Source organism: Salvelinus sp. IW2-2015, unplaced genomic scaffold (genome assembly GCF_002910315.2).
Source record: "Salvelinus sp. IW2-2015 unplaced genomic scaffold, ASM291031v2 Un_scaffold3035, whole genome shotgun sequence".
In the NCBI taxonomy this organism is placed as follows: domain Eukaryota; kingdom Metazoa; phylum Chordata; class Actinopteri; order Salmoniformes; family Salmonidae; genus Salvelinus; species Salvelinus sp. IW2-2015.
In genome coordinates, this window is record NW_019944327.1 from 95,878 (window position 1) to 110,977 (window position 15,100).

General features: G+C 45.4%; 1 protein-coding gene across 1 annotated transcript in view; it reads left to right on the plus strand.

Annotated features, from left to right (window-relative positions):
• The window catches only part of LOC112075219 (golgin subfamily B member 1), a 45,760-nt gene that overhangs the window by 25,907 nt on the left and 4,753 nt on the right, over positions 1-15,100 (plus strand). The window contains 38 exon segments of the mRNA XM_024142243.2: positions 1,492-1,544; positions 1,547-1,647; positions 1,782-1,961; positions 1,963-2,070; positions 2,072-2,126; positions 2,170-2,438; positions 2,440-2,593; positions 2,756-2,856; positions 2,858-2,890; positions 2,892-3,051; positions 3,054-3,113; positions 3,116-3,231; positions 3,492-3,565; positions 3,567-3,802; positions 3,852-4,125; positions 4,186-4,546; positions 4,548-4,909; positions 5,578-5,639; positions 5,642-5,796; positions 5,828-5,960; positions 5,963-6,036; positions 6,038-6,100; positions 6,102-6,189; positions 6,192-6,341; positions 6,344-6,472; positions 6,475-6,933; positions 6,936-7,057; positions 7,059-9,397; positions 9,399-9,475; positions 9,478-9,550; positions 9,552-9,701; positions 9,703-9,864; positions 10,049-10,124; positions 10,491-10,618; positions 12,883-13,087; positions 13,263-13,414; positions 14,127-14,188; positions 14,191-14,239. Of these exon segments, the coding sequence (XP_023998011.2) occupies positions 1,492-1,544; positions 1,547-1,647; positions 1,782-1,961; positions 1,963-2,070; positions 2,072-2,126; positions 2,170-2,438; positions 2,440-2,593; positions 2,756-2,856; positions 2,858-2,890; positions 2,892-3,051; positions 3,054-3,113; positions 3,116-3,231; positions 3,492-3,565; positions 3,567-3,802; positions 3,852-4,125; positions 4,186-4,546; positions 4,548-4,909; positions 5,578-5,639; positions 5,642-5,796; positions 5,828-5,960; positions 5,963-6,036; positions 6,038-6,100; positions 6,102-6,189; positions 6,192-6,341; positions 6,344-6,472; positions 6,475-6,933; positions 6,936-7,057; positions 7,059-9,397; positions 9,399-9,475; positions 9,478-9,550; positions 9,552-9,701; positions 9,703-9,864; positions 10,049-10,124; positions 10,491-10,618; positions 12,883-13,087; positions 13,263-13,414; positions 14,127-14,188; positions 14,191-14,239 (7,605 nt within the window).

The window sequence follows — 15,100 nt, forward strand, 5'->3', positions numbered from 1 at the left end:
AGAAGAGATTAAAGCAAAGTTTAGAAGAAAACTACTTCCAAGATAAACTTTCCACATTTTGCAATGGCAACATTCGGAAAACTGCAAAATTATTGAAGGCTATGGAAGAACAAAAAGGATCTCAGTGTCGCAAGTAGAGGAACTCAACAAAGTCCTAAGAGCAAAAAAAGACGCGTTTTCAGAGAGTTTTACTGGACAAACAAATACCATGTACTGAATCTCCACCAAATTGCTTAGAGGGAGTGAAGAGGCACTTGCACATTCACTTAAGACCTAAGTTGATCAGCTTGAAACCCAACTTGATCACTGAACAACAACATCGACCGAAAAAGAGAAGACTATCAGAAATCAAAACTCACATTAAGAGGCCCAGCAGAGAGAGTTGTCGCAACTCAGGAGACATTGGCTTATTTCAGGAGCAGAGTGGACCGCACTGAAATCTGGGCTCAAGAGAAAGACCACCATGTTCGCAGCAGAAAGCAGAGAGTGAGCTGGAGCCCTCTTTAATCAGAAAAATTAATCAACTGCAGAGGGCGGATTAAATGCGACCTTGAAGGGCAATGCTCACAACTGACTCAGCGTCTGGAAGAAAAAGAGAGAACCTTCAAAAACATGACACAGGTAACTGTGAGAAATAGCAAGACGCAAGCTGAACATAGAGGAACGAGTCGATTGAAGTCACTGGCAGCTTCAGCTCCTCGGTGTTCATTGAACGAGAAGAAGTACGAAGTTTGGAGTCCTGAAAACACAGAGCTGAAGATGCCAGCTCATCGAAACACATGCAAGCAGAAACATTCCCAAGCTCGAAGGCATGAGATGGTACAGAGACAGAGGCAAACTGGCATATTAAGCATCGTATTGGGACAACATCCAATGCAATTGAATATAGACGATTATGTGCTGATTAATCTAAAAAAACCGAAACTCAAACAGACTCCTGTCACAGGTAGGCATCCAACGAAACTTGAAGAGATGCTCAGTTCTCCAAGGCTAGAGAGTTCATCTTTCTAACACGGGACAGTTTATGGTGTCTAATCTTACACAAGCGAGACTGCACAGGCAAGCCTGCTCGGACAGGGATACTGTTAGGTTGTTGAAATTTACAGCAGCAGAGGGTGGAGTCGCCCTAAGAACCAGGCAGGAGATATTATTATAAGCGTTACAAAGCTAAGTCAGTAGTAGGTGACGGGTCAGATGAGCCAGGCTCATCCACTGAGCTGCAGACACAAGCTCAGAGTCTTCCAGAAAAGCCTTCAAAGACAGAGGATGTTTTCGCCTGCCATGAGGCGGAGAAGAACGGCTGAGTCTGCTCAGAGAGAAGTCAACCTTAGAATCTGAGAGATTTCAAAACCCACTGAATTCAAAGTGCGCGAAACAATGAAAAGCTTCAAGGGTGAAATCTGCGTAATGCGGTGGAACAGAGTAACAGCTCAGGGAGAAGCTTGAAGAAAAGAGCGCAGCTTAAGCAGAAAGTTTGAATGATTATGTGAGTTTAAGGACATATGTTTCAGAGCTGGAGGATTCCACCACACAGCTCAGAGGTCAGTTGACAGCCTGACCTCTGAGTCATCCCCTGTAGAAGAAGACCTGAAGAGAAAGTCAAGTTCATCCTTGAGGCCCAAAGCACCTCCTCAGCTGTTAGCGAAAGCCTAAGACTTCAAAACTCAAAACCAAAGATACAAATGTGAGAGCTTTTAAAGAGCAAGTTTCGCACCTCAAGAGTCCGTTTTTAAAGCTCAATAGATGAGATGTAGCTTAAAAGAGCAGCTTTCCCGTCGCAGAGTCTGTTTCAAAAAGCTAATAGTAGCCTCATGCCCAGTCCCTCTGAAGTGGCACGACTTTCAACAAGCCTTAGAGGAAAGAGGGACTGTCGTTATGGACCAGTCAAAGTCCCCTTCAGAGCTGCAGAGAGAAGGGCAGATGAAGCAGCCCTCTTCAAAACCCAGTTCATGGAGAGCACCAGAGTTGGTGTCACAACTGCAGGGTCAGATTCAGGAACTCTCCACTAAGTCTGCAACCTCACCAGTCAGCAGAAGCAAAACCAAAGTGCCTTTGTTAAATCTGCAGGAGAAAGTATGCTGCTCATTTAGAGGAGCTCCAGGAAGTGGACGATGCTTTTCCAAAGGGCCGAGAAGATGTCCAGTTCCTTAACAAGGCCTCAGTGAACAGCAACGGCGCAGTTCAGGCCAGCAGAAAGCACCATAGAGGTGCTGAGGAATGAGTCTTCCTTGCTACGTCAAGACCTTCGGCAAAATCCAAACACTGAATGTCGACCTTTCAAAAACAAAAGGAAGAAGCCTTTTGCTACCCATCAAAGGAGCACCTCAACATTCACTGTCGAAATTGAGAGACTAAAATCTCAGTATTTGCATGTGGCTGCTCAGGTAAATGCACTGACAGAAAATCTTGAGCAGAGAGAGATGTCTCTTCATGCCATTAAACAGTCAGTACACAGCCCAGGTGAAACAGGCAGAGCACGTAATGTCAGAAATGCAGAAACTAGAAGAGCAAAATAAGAAGCTAAGAGAGGAGATCGCTCTGTCAAAGCAAGAAAATCAACAGCGGCTGGATGCAGCAATCAGTGAAAAAGAACGTCTGCAGCAAGAAAGTTACAGAAACTCATAATTGAGAGAAGATGAACATGCAAGAGCTACAAGCAGCCAGATACAAACCATGCAGGAGCAGTTGCATCTCCAAAAGCCAGCAGCAATCAAGCAGCGTGAACGAAGTCATGGAGAAAATGGTGGCTGAGAAGGAAAACTACAGGTTGAGGTTAGTGTCAAAGGTGAAGAAATCACCGGATTGAAATCAGACATTCAAAAGATAGGGCAAACTCTTCAGGACTCTGAGAAGGAGGTGGCTATCGGTCCTGGATAGAGAGACGCAGGATTAAAAAATCTCATTGCGGAACAGTTGAAAAGTGTTGAAATGAAATTAAGTCAAAAGATTTTAAAGTTCAAGCATTGAAACAAGACCTAGATAGTTTACATGAAAAGTTGTCAGAGGCAGCAACACGCAATTAGACAGGGTTCAGTCTGCTTAAAGCGAAAGAGTAGAGGCATCCAAGTCCAGGGTTCACATTGAAAACATCTTAGTATCTGTTCAGGAAAAAGACAGCATAATATTGAATTGAGGCAGGCTCTTCAAGATATGGAAAGTGAGTTAGACAATTGGAGGTCAGCAAAGAGTGTTCTGAAGAGATTTGTCTGTATTGTCCCTAACCATGTCTGCTAGATTAGTTGCTTTAGAGGAGGAAAAGTGTCTCCCTACAGACTATGCTCAAACAGTTTGAGAGAAAGACATCAGTGTGAGGTAGATTCTTTGAGGGGTGAATAAATACAGTTTTCAGAATTGTTGAAACGGACAGAGTGTACCCTTAATGATAAAGAAATGGGCTATCAAGGTGAGAATCAACAGAATGTTTTGTTGCAAGAAAAGATACAGCACCTTCATGCACAGCTCCCGAACTGAGACTGAAAATCTGAAGAGAGGCGGTATTAAACAGACAGCTCTACTTAGTGACATCCAAACGAAAGATGAGCAGGGTCAGCTGCATGACCATCCAAAAAGTCACAGAAGGAATTGCTAGCAGGTCTCAGTCAACAGTTGAGGGAGAAAGATGCTTCAGTCGCACAGGTATTGAATCCGCCTCAAAACGAAAGGATGAAATGCGCAGAGGAAAATAGTCATTTCCTCTCACAGCTGGACAGCTTGGAAAATGCACAAAGTAGCTCTATGAAACAGCTTGAACATATGTCCTTGCAACTAGAAGAGAGCAAAGGTCATCTGTCACGCTCTCAAAGTGACTTGAGACCAAGGATTTGGAGAATGGAGATTTGGTTAAAGAAAAGGATCATCTCAACACTCAGCTCACTAAGTTAAACCAAAGAAAAAGAGGTCATTGAAAAAGAAGCTCCAAGCTGCCCTGGTTGTAAGGAAAGAACTATTGAAGAAGCTAGAGGAGCATGAACATCAAATAGAGCAGAATGTGAATAAAGAAATGGAGATTTCAGGCTACAGGATCGGTTGCAAGAACTCACTTTACAGGCTACAAGCTTACTGCAAAGAGCATGAAGACATTGTTGCAGATATAAACGGCAAGTTCATCAGAAAGAGGGTGAATTCCTAGAACTGGCCAAGGTCTTAACAGTGCGTGACAGTCTTGTAGAACATTTTGAAATAAATATGCAAACTTTGCAAGCGCAAACTAGATGAACAAGAAGCAAGTTTGACAACAGCACTGCATCATCTCAATGAAAAGAGCATCATCATTGATCAACTTAATTCCAACATCTCTGAGAAAGAGGAGGCTTTTGAACAGGAGAGAAGTGGTATGACGCTGAGGTTAGAGAAGCTTCAAGAGGATATGAAAAGGAGCGAGGAGAGTTTGAAGGAGGACATGTCAAGCTCCAGTGCTACAGCTGTTGACATTGAAAACGAGTTGACGAAGGTGAAGCAAGAAAAGGCAATGATGCAGAAAAAGGCTCAAGCTGCTTTACTGGCACGAAAAGAGACTATAAAGAAGTCTCAAGAAAGTGAGAAAAAGTACAACCCAAGAGCTTTCAGAATTAAAAGATGATTATAAAGCACTCCTGGAACAACACTGTCAGCAGACCAATGACCTTTATGCTGTCCAGTTAAGTTACGACCAGAAGGTCAAGAAATTCGAAGAAATCAGTCAGGCCTCAGTCTCTCAGCTAGGTGAATTGGAGACCCTAAGACTGCTTGTACAGGAACGGGATAAAACTCTTCAAGACCTCAAACATGTCCCTATCAGAGAGGGAGAGTCAAGTGCCATGCTCCTCATCATATCAAGCAGAGCTAGAAACCCTTCACTCAAACTGGAAAAGCATGTCCTTGAGTTGGCAAATAAGGACAAGGTTCTCATAGCACTGAACAGAAGTCCAAAGCATATCTGAGAGAATGAGCTGCACAGAAAGTCAACTTGAAAAAGCCCATGCAGAGATAAAGGAGAAGATGGAAGAGCTCGCAAGACAGCAACAAGCAATGGAGATGGCCGAGCAGCAGCACCAGCAGGAAAAACAAACTAATGGTAGAGTGACCACCTGGTGCTGCAGAACCAGTTGGGCGCATTACAAGCCACAGTGGAGGAGACTAAAACACACCTTAGAAGCACTTGTTGGTGAGAAAGAATCCCAGTTGCACAAATTATAAGTGAAAGCAAAGAACTAATAGAGGACAGGGATCGAATGAAAGGAGAGCTGGAGAATGCACTCACTACCATCGCCCAGCAATCGTCTGAACTTCAAATCCTCCAAAACACTTGGGCTGAAACTCAACAGCATCTCGGTGAAGAAAAGGACAGCTAAAAGTGGAGCTTGAAAAAGCACAGTCCCATTCTGCAGAGTCCAAGGCTGAAATGGAAAGTCATAAGCTGCACAGGAATCACTACAGCAGGAAAAAGAAAGCGCCTTCATGGTCATAGAACAATTAAACTGTGAAGTTGCCATGCTGGATGCTCAGCTAAAGGAAGCTGGAAAAGTACATGAGGAGCTTCTTCAAAAGATACCTGGTTTGCAGGATAAATCCTCTGAACAGATTGGGGTAATTGGAAAGGAGGTCCAGTATCTTAAAGATATCCCCTGAAGAACATGAGATGAGTCTCAAGGAAAGAGATGATGCCTGGTGATTTCTCAGGCTCTGGCCACAGAAAAGGAAGAGCTTATTGCTGCCTTGGAACAGCAACTGCAGCGGCAGATTCACCTTCACGAAGTTGCCATGGAAAAGATGAGGACTGAAGTTGATGAGCTTCAGCAGAGGTCTCAAGAAGATGCCGCAAAAACAAAGGATCGGGCAGGCACCAAAGCAAACAGCACTTCTCACCAGGAAGCTTCAAGCAGCCTTAGTTTCCAGAAAGAAATCTTGAAAGATAATAGCTCTCCTGAAGGAACAAATACGTATACTCTCAGCTAAAAATGAAGAAATTGGGGCATCATCACTGTACTGGAAATGTCTGTTGCCAAGTTGAAACAACAAAAAGAGGATCTGGAGAGTTCTGTATCATCCCTGAGCAAGAGAAAGAGAAGCTCATTGCGAGGTTGATCGCATCCTCAATGATAATCACAATTTATCTGCAGCCCTGTGAAAGCCTCAAACTCACCATAGAAAATATCACCCAACAGAAACAGGCATTTTCGTGTCAGCTTGAGTCCCTGAAAGACTCGCAGACGATGAGTTGTCGGAGTGGAAATCTAAGCACACAGAGCTGAAACAGGAGTATGAGTCACTTTTACAAGCGTACGAGAATGTCAGTAGCGAAATGGACAAGATGAGACAACTATTGGAGGGGGCAAGAAGAGAGAGACAAGAAGCCTCTTTAAGACAACAAATCTGAATCTGAGAGGGAGAATTATGGAGAAGCAAGTTGGGGAGATGGAGGATGAAAATGAGAAAATTAAGGAGAAGATGAGAAAGTTTACTAAGGCAAAGCAGCAGAAAATGGAAGAGCTGGAGGGGAGAATAAAAAAATCAGAATAGACTTGCTAGAGTTTGACGATAAGCAGAAAGCCACAGTTGAAGAGTTGACTATTAAAACAACCACTTGGAAGCAGAGATCCACAGCCTTGTAGAGTCCTCAGAAGCGCTCAGGCCGGAAGCTAACAGAGATTCAGCTCAACAATGGCAGTCTGGCAGAGGCACTCAAAGAAGCAACCTGTTCATTAGAAAAGTGGCCCACCGAATCAAAAGCATGTGAGCAAAACATGCAGCTTAAACTAGATGATGCACTCATTTTGAATAATTCACTGACTGCCCAGATTGAGTCACAGAAGACAGAACTTGCTTCCCAACAGGAAATCAATAAATTAATGCAAAAGGAGAAAGAAGCTCTCTCTGAAAGAATTAAACAAATGCAGAATAAGCATGAAAAGGAATTGGGAGAAAAAGACGATGCAATCTCAGAGCTCCAAGAAATGAACACAGACACAGCCAAGAGACCATCAGCCTAAATGAGAAGGTCAGGATCTTGAAGGACGACAAGTCTATATTACAAGAGGAGCTTGAAAATGTCCAAGAGATCTCGGACAAAGTAAAAGATGGAGAATGAATATTTGGAGATGGTGATCCTCAAAAACTCTGAAAGAATTGATGAACTGACAGAGACAGTCAATGTTCTCCAAGCCCAGAACACACAGCTCTCCTCTCAATTGACTGAGAGCAAAGAGAAGGCGACTCAGGTTTGCCAGGAGAAGGAGGAACARCAGCTGAAGTTAGTTAAGGAGTTTGAGGAGAAACTCAAAATGTTCCAGAGAGGCAATGAGGGCTCCAGAAATATAAAGAAGGAGCTACAGGAACTGCTGAAAGAAAAGCATCATGAAATCAATCATTTGCAACATGACTCCATCAAATACCAGGAGCTGATTTTAGACCTAGAAAGGTCTCTGAAGGCTTCAGAGTCAGCGCATGAACAGGTGGAGAAGGAGCTGAGGGAAATGACAGAGAGGATATCTKGTCTAGAAGAAGGGAGGAGGSATCTTGAAGCTGAGCTTACCACACACAAGAACCTTCTCAATGAGGCAAAGAAAGATTTGACAAACATTAGCTCTGAAAAAGACCAATTGGTTGAGGTAGTATCAGAAAAGAACAACCAATCAGAATGTCAGGTCATGGAGAGAACTAAAGCACTACAGCATGTAGCTGAGCAGCAAAAGAGTATTTTCATGGAGAGAGAGGTAATTTTACAGCAACATATAGAGGAACTYCTGGGTTCCAAGGAGAAGGAGAGTSAGGTAGTTTTAGAATTGAAGAGGAAAATAGATTCTCAAGATTTACAGATGAATACTCTGAAGAGAGAGGCTGACACTAATTTGGCTAAGTTAGCAGCCCTGTCCTCTAGTCCTCAGGGTACCAATGCTGTGAAACAGTGGAATGATATGTTCCTAAATACCTTGCATGAGAAGGACAGCCAGCTTCTAGAACAGGGCTTTGTCATAACGAGATTCCTTGAAGACATTCGAGTGAAAGAGAAAGAGATGACTGAACTGCAGGTAACCAAGTCGAGGCTCGAAAGGACACTTGGTGATTACACAGTAGCTGCCACAGCTCAGCAGAGGCAGTTGTTTATAATGGGTGCCAGCAATAGAGAGCTTAACGAAACCGTGGAGCTCCTGAATCAACAGTTGCAGGAACTGAGTGAGCAGGTTGAGAGATTAGAACAGGATAGGAGTGTACTCAACAGACATCTCACTGGCAGTGTAGATTCCACATCTAAAATGGAGTTTGATCTCCAGCAGCTGGAAAATACACTTTTAGACACAGAGTCCCAGCTACTCCTCTCGCAGTCTCACAGTGACATGCTTCAGGTTGATTTTGAGAAACAGGAGGCCATTTCACTGCACCTGAAGTCACTCCTGCAGAACAAAGATGCAGAAATCTCCTCTCTGCTGTCCTCCAGAGATGGACAGATGTCTGGGTATCTAGAGCAGCTGCAAGCCAATCACCGTGCCCAGGTTAAAGGCTACGAGGACAGACTAACCGCCTTGTACTATGAAAGGGAGAAAGCTGACAAGGAGTTCAGAAGGCTGGAGAACAAAGTAAAATCCCTTCAAATGAAAGTTGACAAGTCCATTCAGGAAAAGGAAAAAATGGCTGCTCAGATGGAAACATTCAGGAACTCCATGGTCTCCTTGCAGACAGAGAGAGAGCGTTTGATGTCAGAATATAGGATGTCTGAGGCAAGGAATCAGACTGTAATGCAAGGCAAGGAGGGGTCGGCTGAAGGAGACCTCAGTGCAACCAAGGGCCTTAAACACGAGATTAGGACTCTCCTTCATCAGATGGATGATCTGAACTCTGAGAATGCCATGCTCAGGGCACAGCTGATCAGATATAGAGAAGACTTGAATCAGGTCCTGTTCTTGAAGGACAGCCAGTTGAAAGAGTTGCTCAGGAAGCAGCAAGATGCCATCAAAAACCTGGAAAACCAAAAAGCCACAGCTGAAAAGCATAACCGGAAGACCCTTCTGGAACTCGAGAGGGAAGGAGAGGCAAGCGATGCCTTAAAAGCTGAGAATTCCAAACTTCAAACACAGGTCACTGATCTGGAAGCTAACATATTGGCCCTGAATAAGGGAATGCAAGAAACGAATAAAGGCAAAGTGATTGYCGACTTGCAGCATGCCGTGGCAGCCAAAGCTACGGAATGTAACGACCTCCAGCAAAAACTGTTTGCTCAGAAAGTGGCAGCGRATGACTGGAAAGGCAGCCTGCAGCTCCTGGAGCGCGAGACTGAGAAGAAACTGGGAGAGGCAGAGGACAAGTACAACACCGAGCTCGATGCCTTTGAACAAGAAGTTTCGTAATCTGTAGATACCGGCAGTCGGACGTCTGACTCAGCTAGGGTTGCTGAGCTGGCCAGGGACCTGATGCAAATGAGCAGCTGCTGTCCAATGCTAGAGTCCAAGCACGGACCTGAAGTCTCAGAACGAGTCTCTGGGTAAAGCCATGGCCGCCTTGCGCAGGACCGCGACCAGCTCATCGAGAACTTCAAGATCCTCCGGAACCGATACGACGAGGAGCTCCGAGAGACCCAGGGGCCATGACCAAGTGGAGAGATGTCTAGACGACACGACCTCGGAGCTTGCCACCTTGGCCAAGGAGAGACACATACTGGTACAGAAACTCTCTGCTCTGGAGAGCAAAGATGCTCCCTCCCAGCTCACTTCACTGGTAGACGAGCTGTCTGTGCCTTGTCAGAGAAGGAAGGGCAGCTCCAACGGTTTCCCTGGAAAACAACACAAATAGCAGTAAGGTATTGGCTTTCTCTAGGTCCATGGCCAGTCCTACAAGATGACCGAGCCGGCTGATGGAGGAGCTGTCTGGGGCAAAGAGGGCATTCGAGTCCAGGCAAGGATTAGGTCCAGAGTATTAGACATCGCGAACACGGGGAGTCAAATAGCCATAAAGCAGTGGTATTAGGTCCTTCAGACTGGAGAGATGGGCTGGTAAGTCACAAGTTGTGACTCAAAGCTTGTTGTTTGGTTGTCATTTGGTTGTTTTGTTTAGGCTGTGTGTGTGAACTTCCTGACAGCATGCAGGGGACCAGTCAAAAAGCTATCTACCTGTCATGCTTTGGTTGTGAACTTCCTGACAGCATGCAGGGACCAGTTCAAAGCTAATCTACCTTCATGCTTTGGTGTGTGAACTTCTACAGCATGCAGGGACAGTTCAAAAGCTAATCTACTGTCATGGCTTTGGTGTGTGAACTTCTGACAGCATGCGAGGACAGTCAAAAGCTATCTACCTGTCATGGCTTTGGTGTTGAACTTCCTGACAGCATGCGGGGACCAGTTAAAAGCTAATCTACTGTCATGGCTTTGGTGTGTGACCTGAGCATGCAGGGGACCAGTCAAAAAGCTAATCTAACTGTCATGCTTTGGTGTGCAAGCATACAATTTGGTTGTGTCGCAGGAATGCAGTTTTTTTGTAAGTGTTCAAATGAGTCTCCCTATGTGTTTTTGTTGTGTCTCTAGTGGTTGTTTTGTCTATTGAAGGAGACGAGAAGAGGTGGTGAGCTGCAGAGCCTTGCAGCAGGCACAGGCCTTCAAACTGCAGATGAAACAGAAGTCAGCGGGTACCAGGCAGAGCTGGCTGAACTGAGGTAGATCCTAACTGCACCTACAAAGATTTGAGTTGGCCATTACATTTTATTACTTTGCCAATTGGGTTACTTGCACTCTGGTGAGGTCAATGCCGAAAGCACTCAATGTGTTCTGAAGATGAGACGTCGAGGATTATAAATATGTCTTTGATGTAATCAAGCAAACACACACACGGGAGTCCAAATGTGCACTTCACATTTCTAAATTCACAGTATGGAAATGTATGATCTCTATGATTGATGTAGAATTACGAGGATGACATGCCATCATACCCTGGGTTGATCTAAACAGAATGTTTGCTTTATGTAAGAGGAAGTTTGCAGTGGAACACGCACAATGCCTCACGACTCCATTCTTGCTCATCAAAATGTGTGTGTTTCTCTGAAGTGCCTTGTGAATCCTACACCGTATATCGTTTTTTGAACTTGGCTAGTCTTGTTGCAATAGAATGAGCATCCCACCTGACTAGACAGTAATTGTGTAATGGTGGGGATGCAGGGCTGTGTTCCAAACAAAAAACTACCACTGTGCTTGCGTCACTTTTAAGTTTTTTTATATTATTTTTGTATTACTTAACCTTTTATTTTTTTTTATTATGTAACTTCCTCATTGCACAGCTTGAAGGCTCTTTCGTGAGTGTACATGTATTGAAATTACTTAGGAACTGTGCACGTTTGGAGAGGTGTGTGGCCTCATGGAGAACCACAGTCAGACCTCTCACTCAACCCACAGTTTGGAGAGGTGTGGCCTCATGGAGCACCAGTCAGACCTCTCACTCTACACCCAGTTTGGAGTAGAGTGTGAGGCCTCATGGAGACACAGTCAGACCTCTCACTCAAACCACAGTTGGAGAGGTGTGAGGCCTCATGGAGACACAGTCAGACTCTCACTCAAACCCACAGTTTGGAGAGGTTGAGGCCTCTGGAGACACAGTCAGACCTCTCACTCTAACCACAGTTTGGAGAGGTGTGAGCTCATGGGACCAGTCAGACCTCTCACTCAACCCACAGTTTGGAGAGGTGTGAGGCTCATGGAGACACCAGTCAGACCTCTCACTCTAACCCACAGTTGGAGAGGGTGTGGCCTCATGGAGAACCGTCAGACCTCTCACTCAAAGCCACAGTTTGGAGAGTGTTTGGCCTCATGGAGCACCAGTCAGACTCTCACTCAAACCCACAGTTTGGAGAGGTGTGTGGCTCATGGAGACACAGTCAGACTCTCACCTCAAACCCACAGTTTGGAGAGTGTGCAGCCTAATGGAGACACCAGTCAGACCTTCACTCTAACCCACAGTTGGAGGTGTGCAGCCTAATGGACACCAGTCGACCTCTCACTCTAACCCTTGTCATTTTATTGTCTTATGTTGCAATTACCCAAATGTTGCCGTGATATTGTTATCATGTTACCAAATTGTATAGATGCTGCGAAAGTAGAGTAAATGTAAAAATCACATAAAATTAACAAGTTATTTTTGGATTCGGTCTTGTCAGATGAAATGTTGTCTCCTCCCTTTGTTTGATCTTTCCCATAATCTCCAAGGTGTTCCTTTCAACTGCTACATGATTGTACATAGCCCTATGCTTCTCATATTATTTTCTGTTAGAGAAATTATTATTTGGCCCTGTTCTATATATGCAATTCCCTGAGTGTAAATGGTGAACAAAGGCCCGCTTCACATTTCACCCAAAATAGCAAATATGCTTTGTTCGGCAACAGTTGGCATCTAGTTACCACAGTGGAAACTGTGTTGCTGCACCAGAAAAAGTGTTTAGCTCACCAGCAGGTGACAGCCCATCTATCTGTCCTCATTGTGTCCCTTCAGGTTGTCTCCCCACCCACACAGAGCCCTCCCAACCCCCACTCGCTCACATGCCCTGGCAGGTCCCCATAGTCAAGCACTATATGAGTTGTCTCGTGATGACAATCCCCTTCAGCTGCTAGATCTCCTGCCAACCCCTTCTCCAATACAAACCAGGGCTCAATTCCATTTGTTAGAGAATTGGGGGGAAAAAGGCACATCTACTTTCAATACGCCTCTTATATTGACTGCGTTTGAAGTGGAATTGGAATCTCCCCTGACCCACGCCTCCATGTGTGTTCCTTGTTTTGCCCAGTAGTGGTTCACTGCCTACTGCAGCCATACAAATAGATTGATTGTCCGCTACTAAACAGAGACCACTGAATAAACCACACTACTGACTGGGTCCACCAGTGGCTCACTCAAGTGTTGAGGCAATGACCTCTGACCTCTGTTCCTCCCCAGGTCTGAGAGTAGCAGGCTGCAGTCTGAGTGCCAGCGTCTGGCTGGGGAGAGGAAGGAGACCATGGCCCTGGTGGGAAAGGATGTGTCTGATGACCCGTCACTGACCCAGCTCCAGGCAGAGAGAACTCAGCTGCAGAGTCACCTGCAGCGCTGCCTTTATGAGATCCAGCAGAGAGATCTGCACTGCCAGCAGCTCAACGCCAAGGTACTGAACACGCACGCACTCACAAAACGACCCAAATCAGCTCAGKAACCAAAGTGCTGAACACAGAAACCAACGCACAGGTATTGAATAATTTTCTACTAAGTTCACCATACTCAACACAAATATTCTCTCCTCCCAACCGCTCCTCTGGCCTCTCCTCATCTCCCTATCTCAGCTGCAGCAGTTGGTGGAGGAGAAAGGGGGTGTGTCGGCCCAGCTGAGGGCAGTGTCTCAGACGCTGAGAGACACCCAGAACCGCTGCTATTGGCTGGAGAACCAGGCCCTGCCTAACCAGCACCACCAGGGCCGCAAAGGTATAAGAAAGTCGTGTGTGTGTCTCAGGCTTGTCTGGTGTCTGAATGACTATAGTGTGTTTGTGTGTGTTTTGTCTGGTATCTGTGTCTGACTGTGTGTGTATCCTTTGTCCGTGTGTGTTTTAATGAATAGTAGCCTGGCTGTGCTCTGTGTCAGTAGGTTACTATAATGTATGTTTTCAATATAACGTTGGACACATGCTCATCCTACTGAAGTGAATCAGCTCAAATGTCCTGCTGTTGTCTCTCCGTCCAGCAGGGGGGCGGTGTCTGTAGAAGTGGCTCCAGGAGCTCCCCAGGAAGAGGAGCAGTGCTGTGGTAGACAATGGAAGCACTGGAGGCCGGCGAGCTCAGGACCAGGTGACTCTCTGTCCTTCGTCTGTCTCCTCTCTCAAACTCTCTCTCTCTCTCTCTCTGTCTGTCTCGCTCTCTCACTTCTTGGTATGTTTTGCTCTCTCTCTCTTATGTTCTCACTTTCTTTCTCTCCCTTCTTTCTCTCGCTCTGTGTCCATGCATGGTCAGCCTGTTTCCAGATCTGTTTGTGCTCTTGCCAACCATTGCTGTCAGTGTCAAGCCAACAGTCTGCCAGTCTTCATATATATCACCAACCAATCAGTGACCTCTCATAAATACGGTTTCATAGTGAACATTGAGAATACCGTGATGCCAGACTGTTTGGCATGACAGGGCGTGTCTAGAATGACTACATTGTGTGTGTGTTCCAGGCTGGTGGAGGTGGAGCAGAGCGTGGTTCAGCTAAGTGAGAGTCTGGCTGAAGAGAGGACCAGGAGGAAGCAGCTGAGGAAGCTCTGGGACTGGCTGAGGACAGAGCCAAGAGGTGACACGCACACAACACAACTAATGCAGGGTTGAGACATGCCTAGGGGAGGGGTCTGGTCTGAGGAGGAGGATGATAATATGTATTCTGTAGTACTGGGATAGGTAAAGATTTTGCCAACAACTGACACACACACACACACAGCTATTCTCACACTACGTGTGGGTGCCAGTCTGTTTGAGTTACCATGCCAACTCATTGTTCATGCCAACAGCCAGTCTGGCCTCACAGCATTCTCAACGTTCCTACAGCCTTCAATGGTCCAACACCCAATCACTGACATTGGGGAGACGGCAGGAAATGTAGCTAATAAACTTAATTTTACCATTAAATAAATAGAGACAGAGTGTGTGTCTCTCTCTTCTCTCACAACTCTAACATGCTACCAACCGGACGAGTGCGTGAGCGTTGCAAAATAATAATGTTATTCAATCATTGCACCACACTGCTCGCGCGCGCCAAAGAGCGTCTGCGTTGCCAGGCGCTAAAATGAAGTTGCTTCTATTTGTGACGCTGAAACGCAATGCAAGTCCTGCCCTCCCATCTCCTCATTGGCTTTTTAGAAGCATAATACCCACGTGCCATCTCTCTCATGTTGGGTGATTGAAAGATGAACTGAAGTCGGTCGGTTGGTTGTGGTAATACATCTTATTATGAAAGTTGATGCCAATCGCCATATAAAGTCAAAGAAGAAAAAGCCTGAAATGAGGATAGATGACTAGAAATGATTCGGTTGACCGTTTTATTGTGTGGATTTTTGTCGGAGTAGAAGGAGACCTTGTGCATTTCAGGTAAATAAACAAAACTCAACATTATATCCCAGGACAAATTAGCTAGCAACAGAAAAAGCTGCTAAATAGG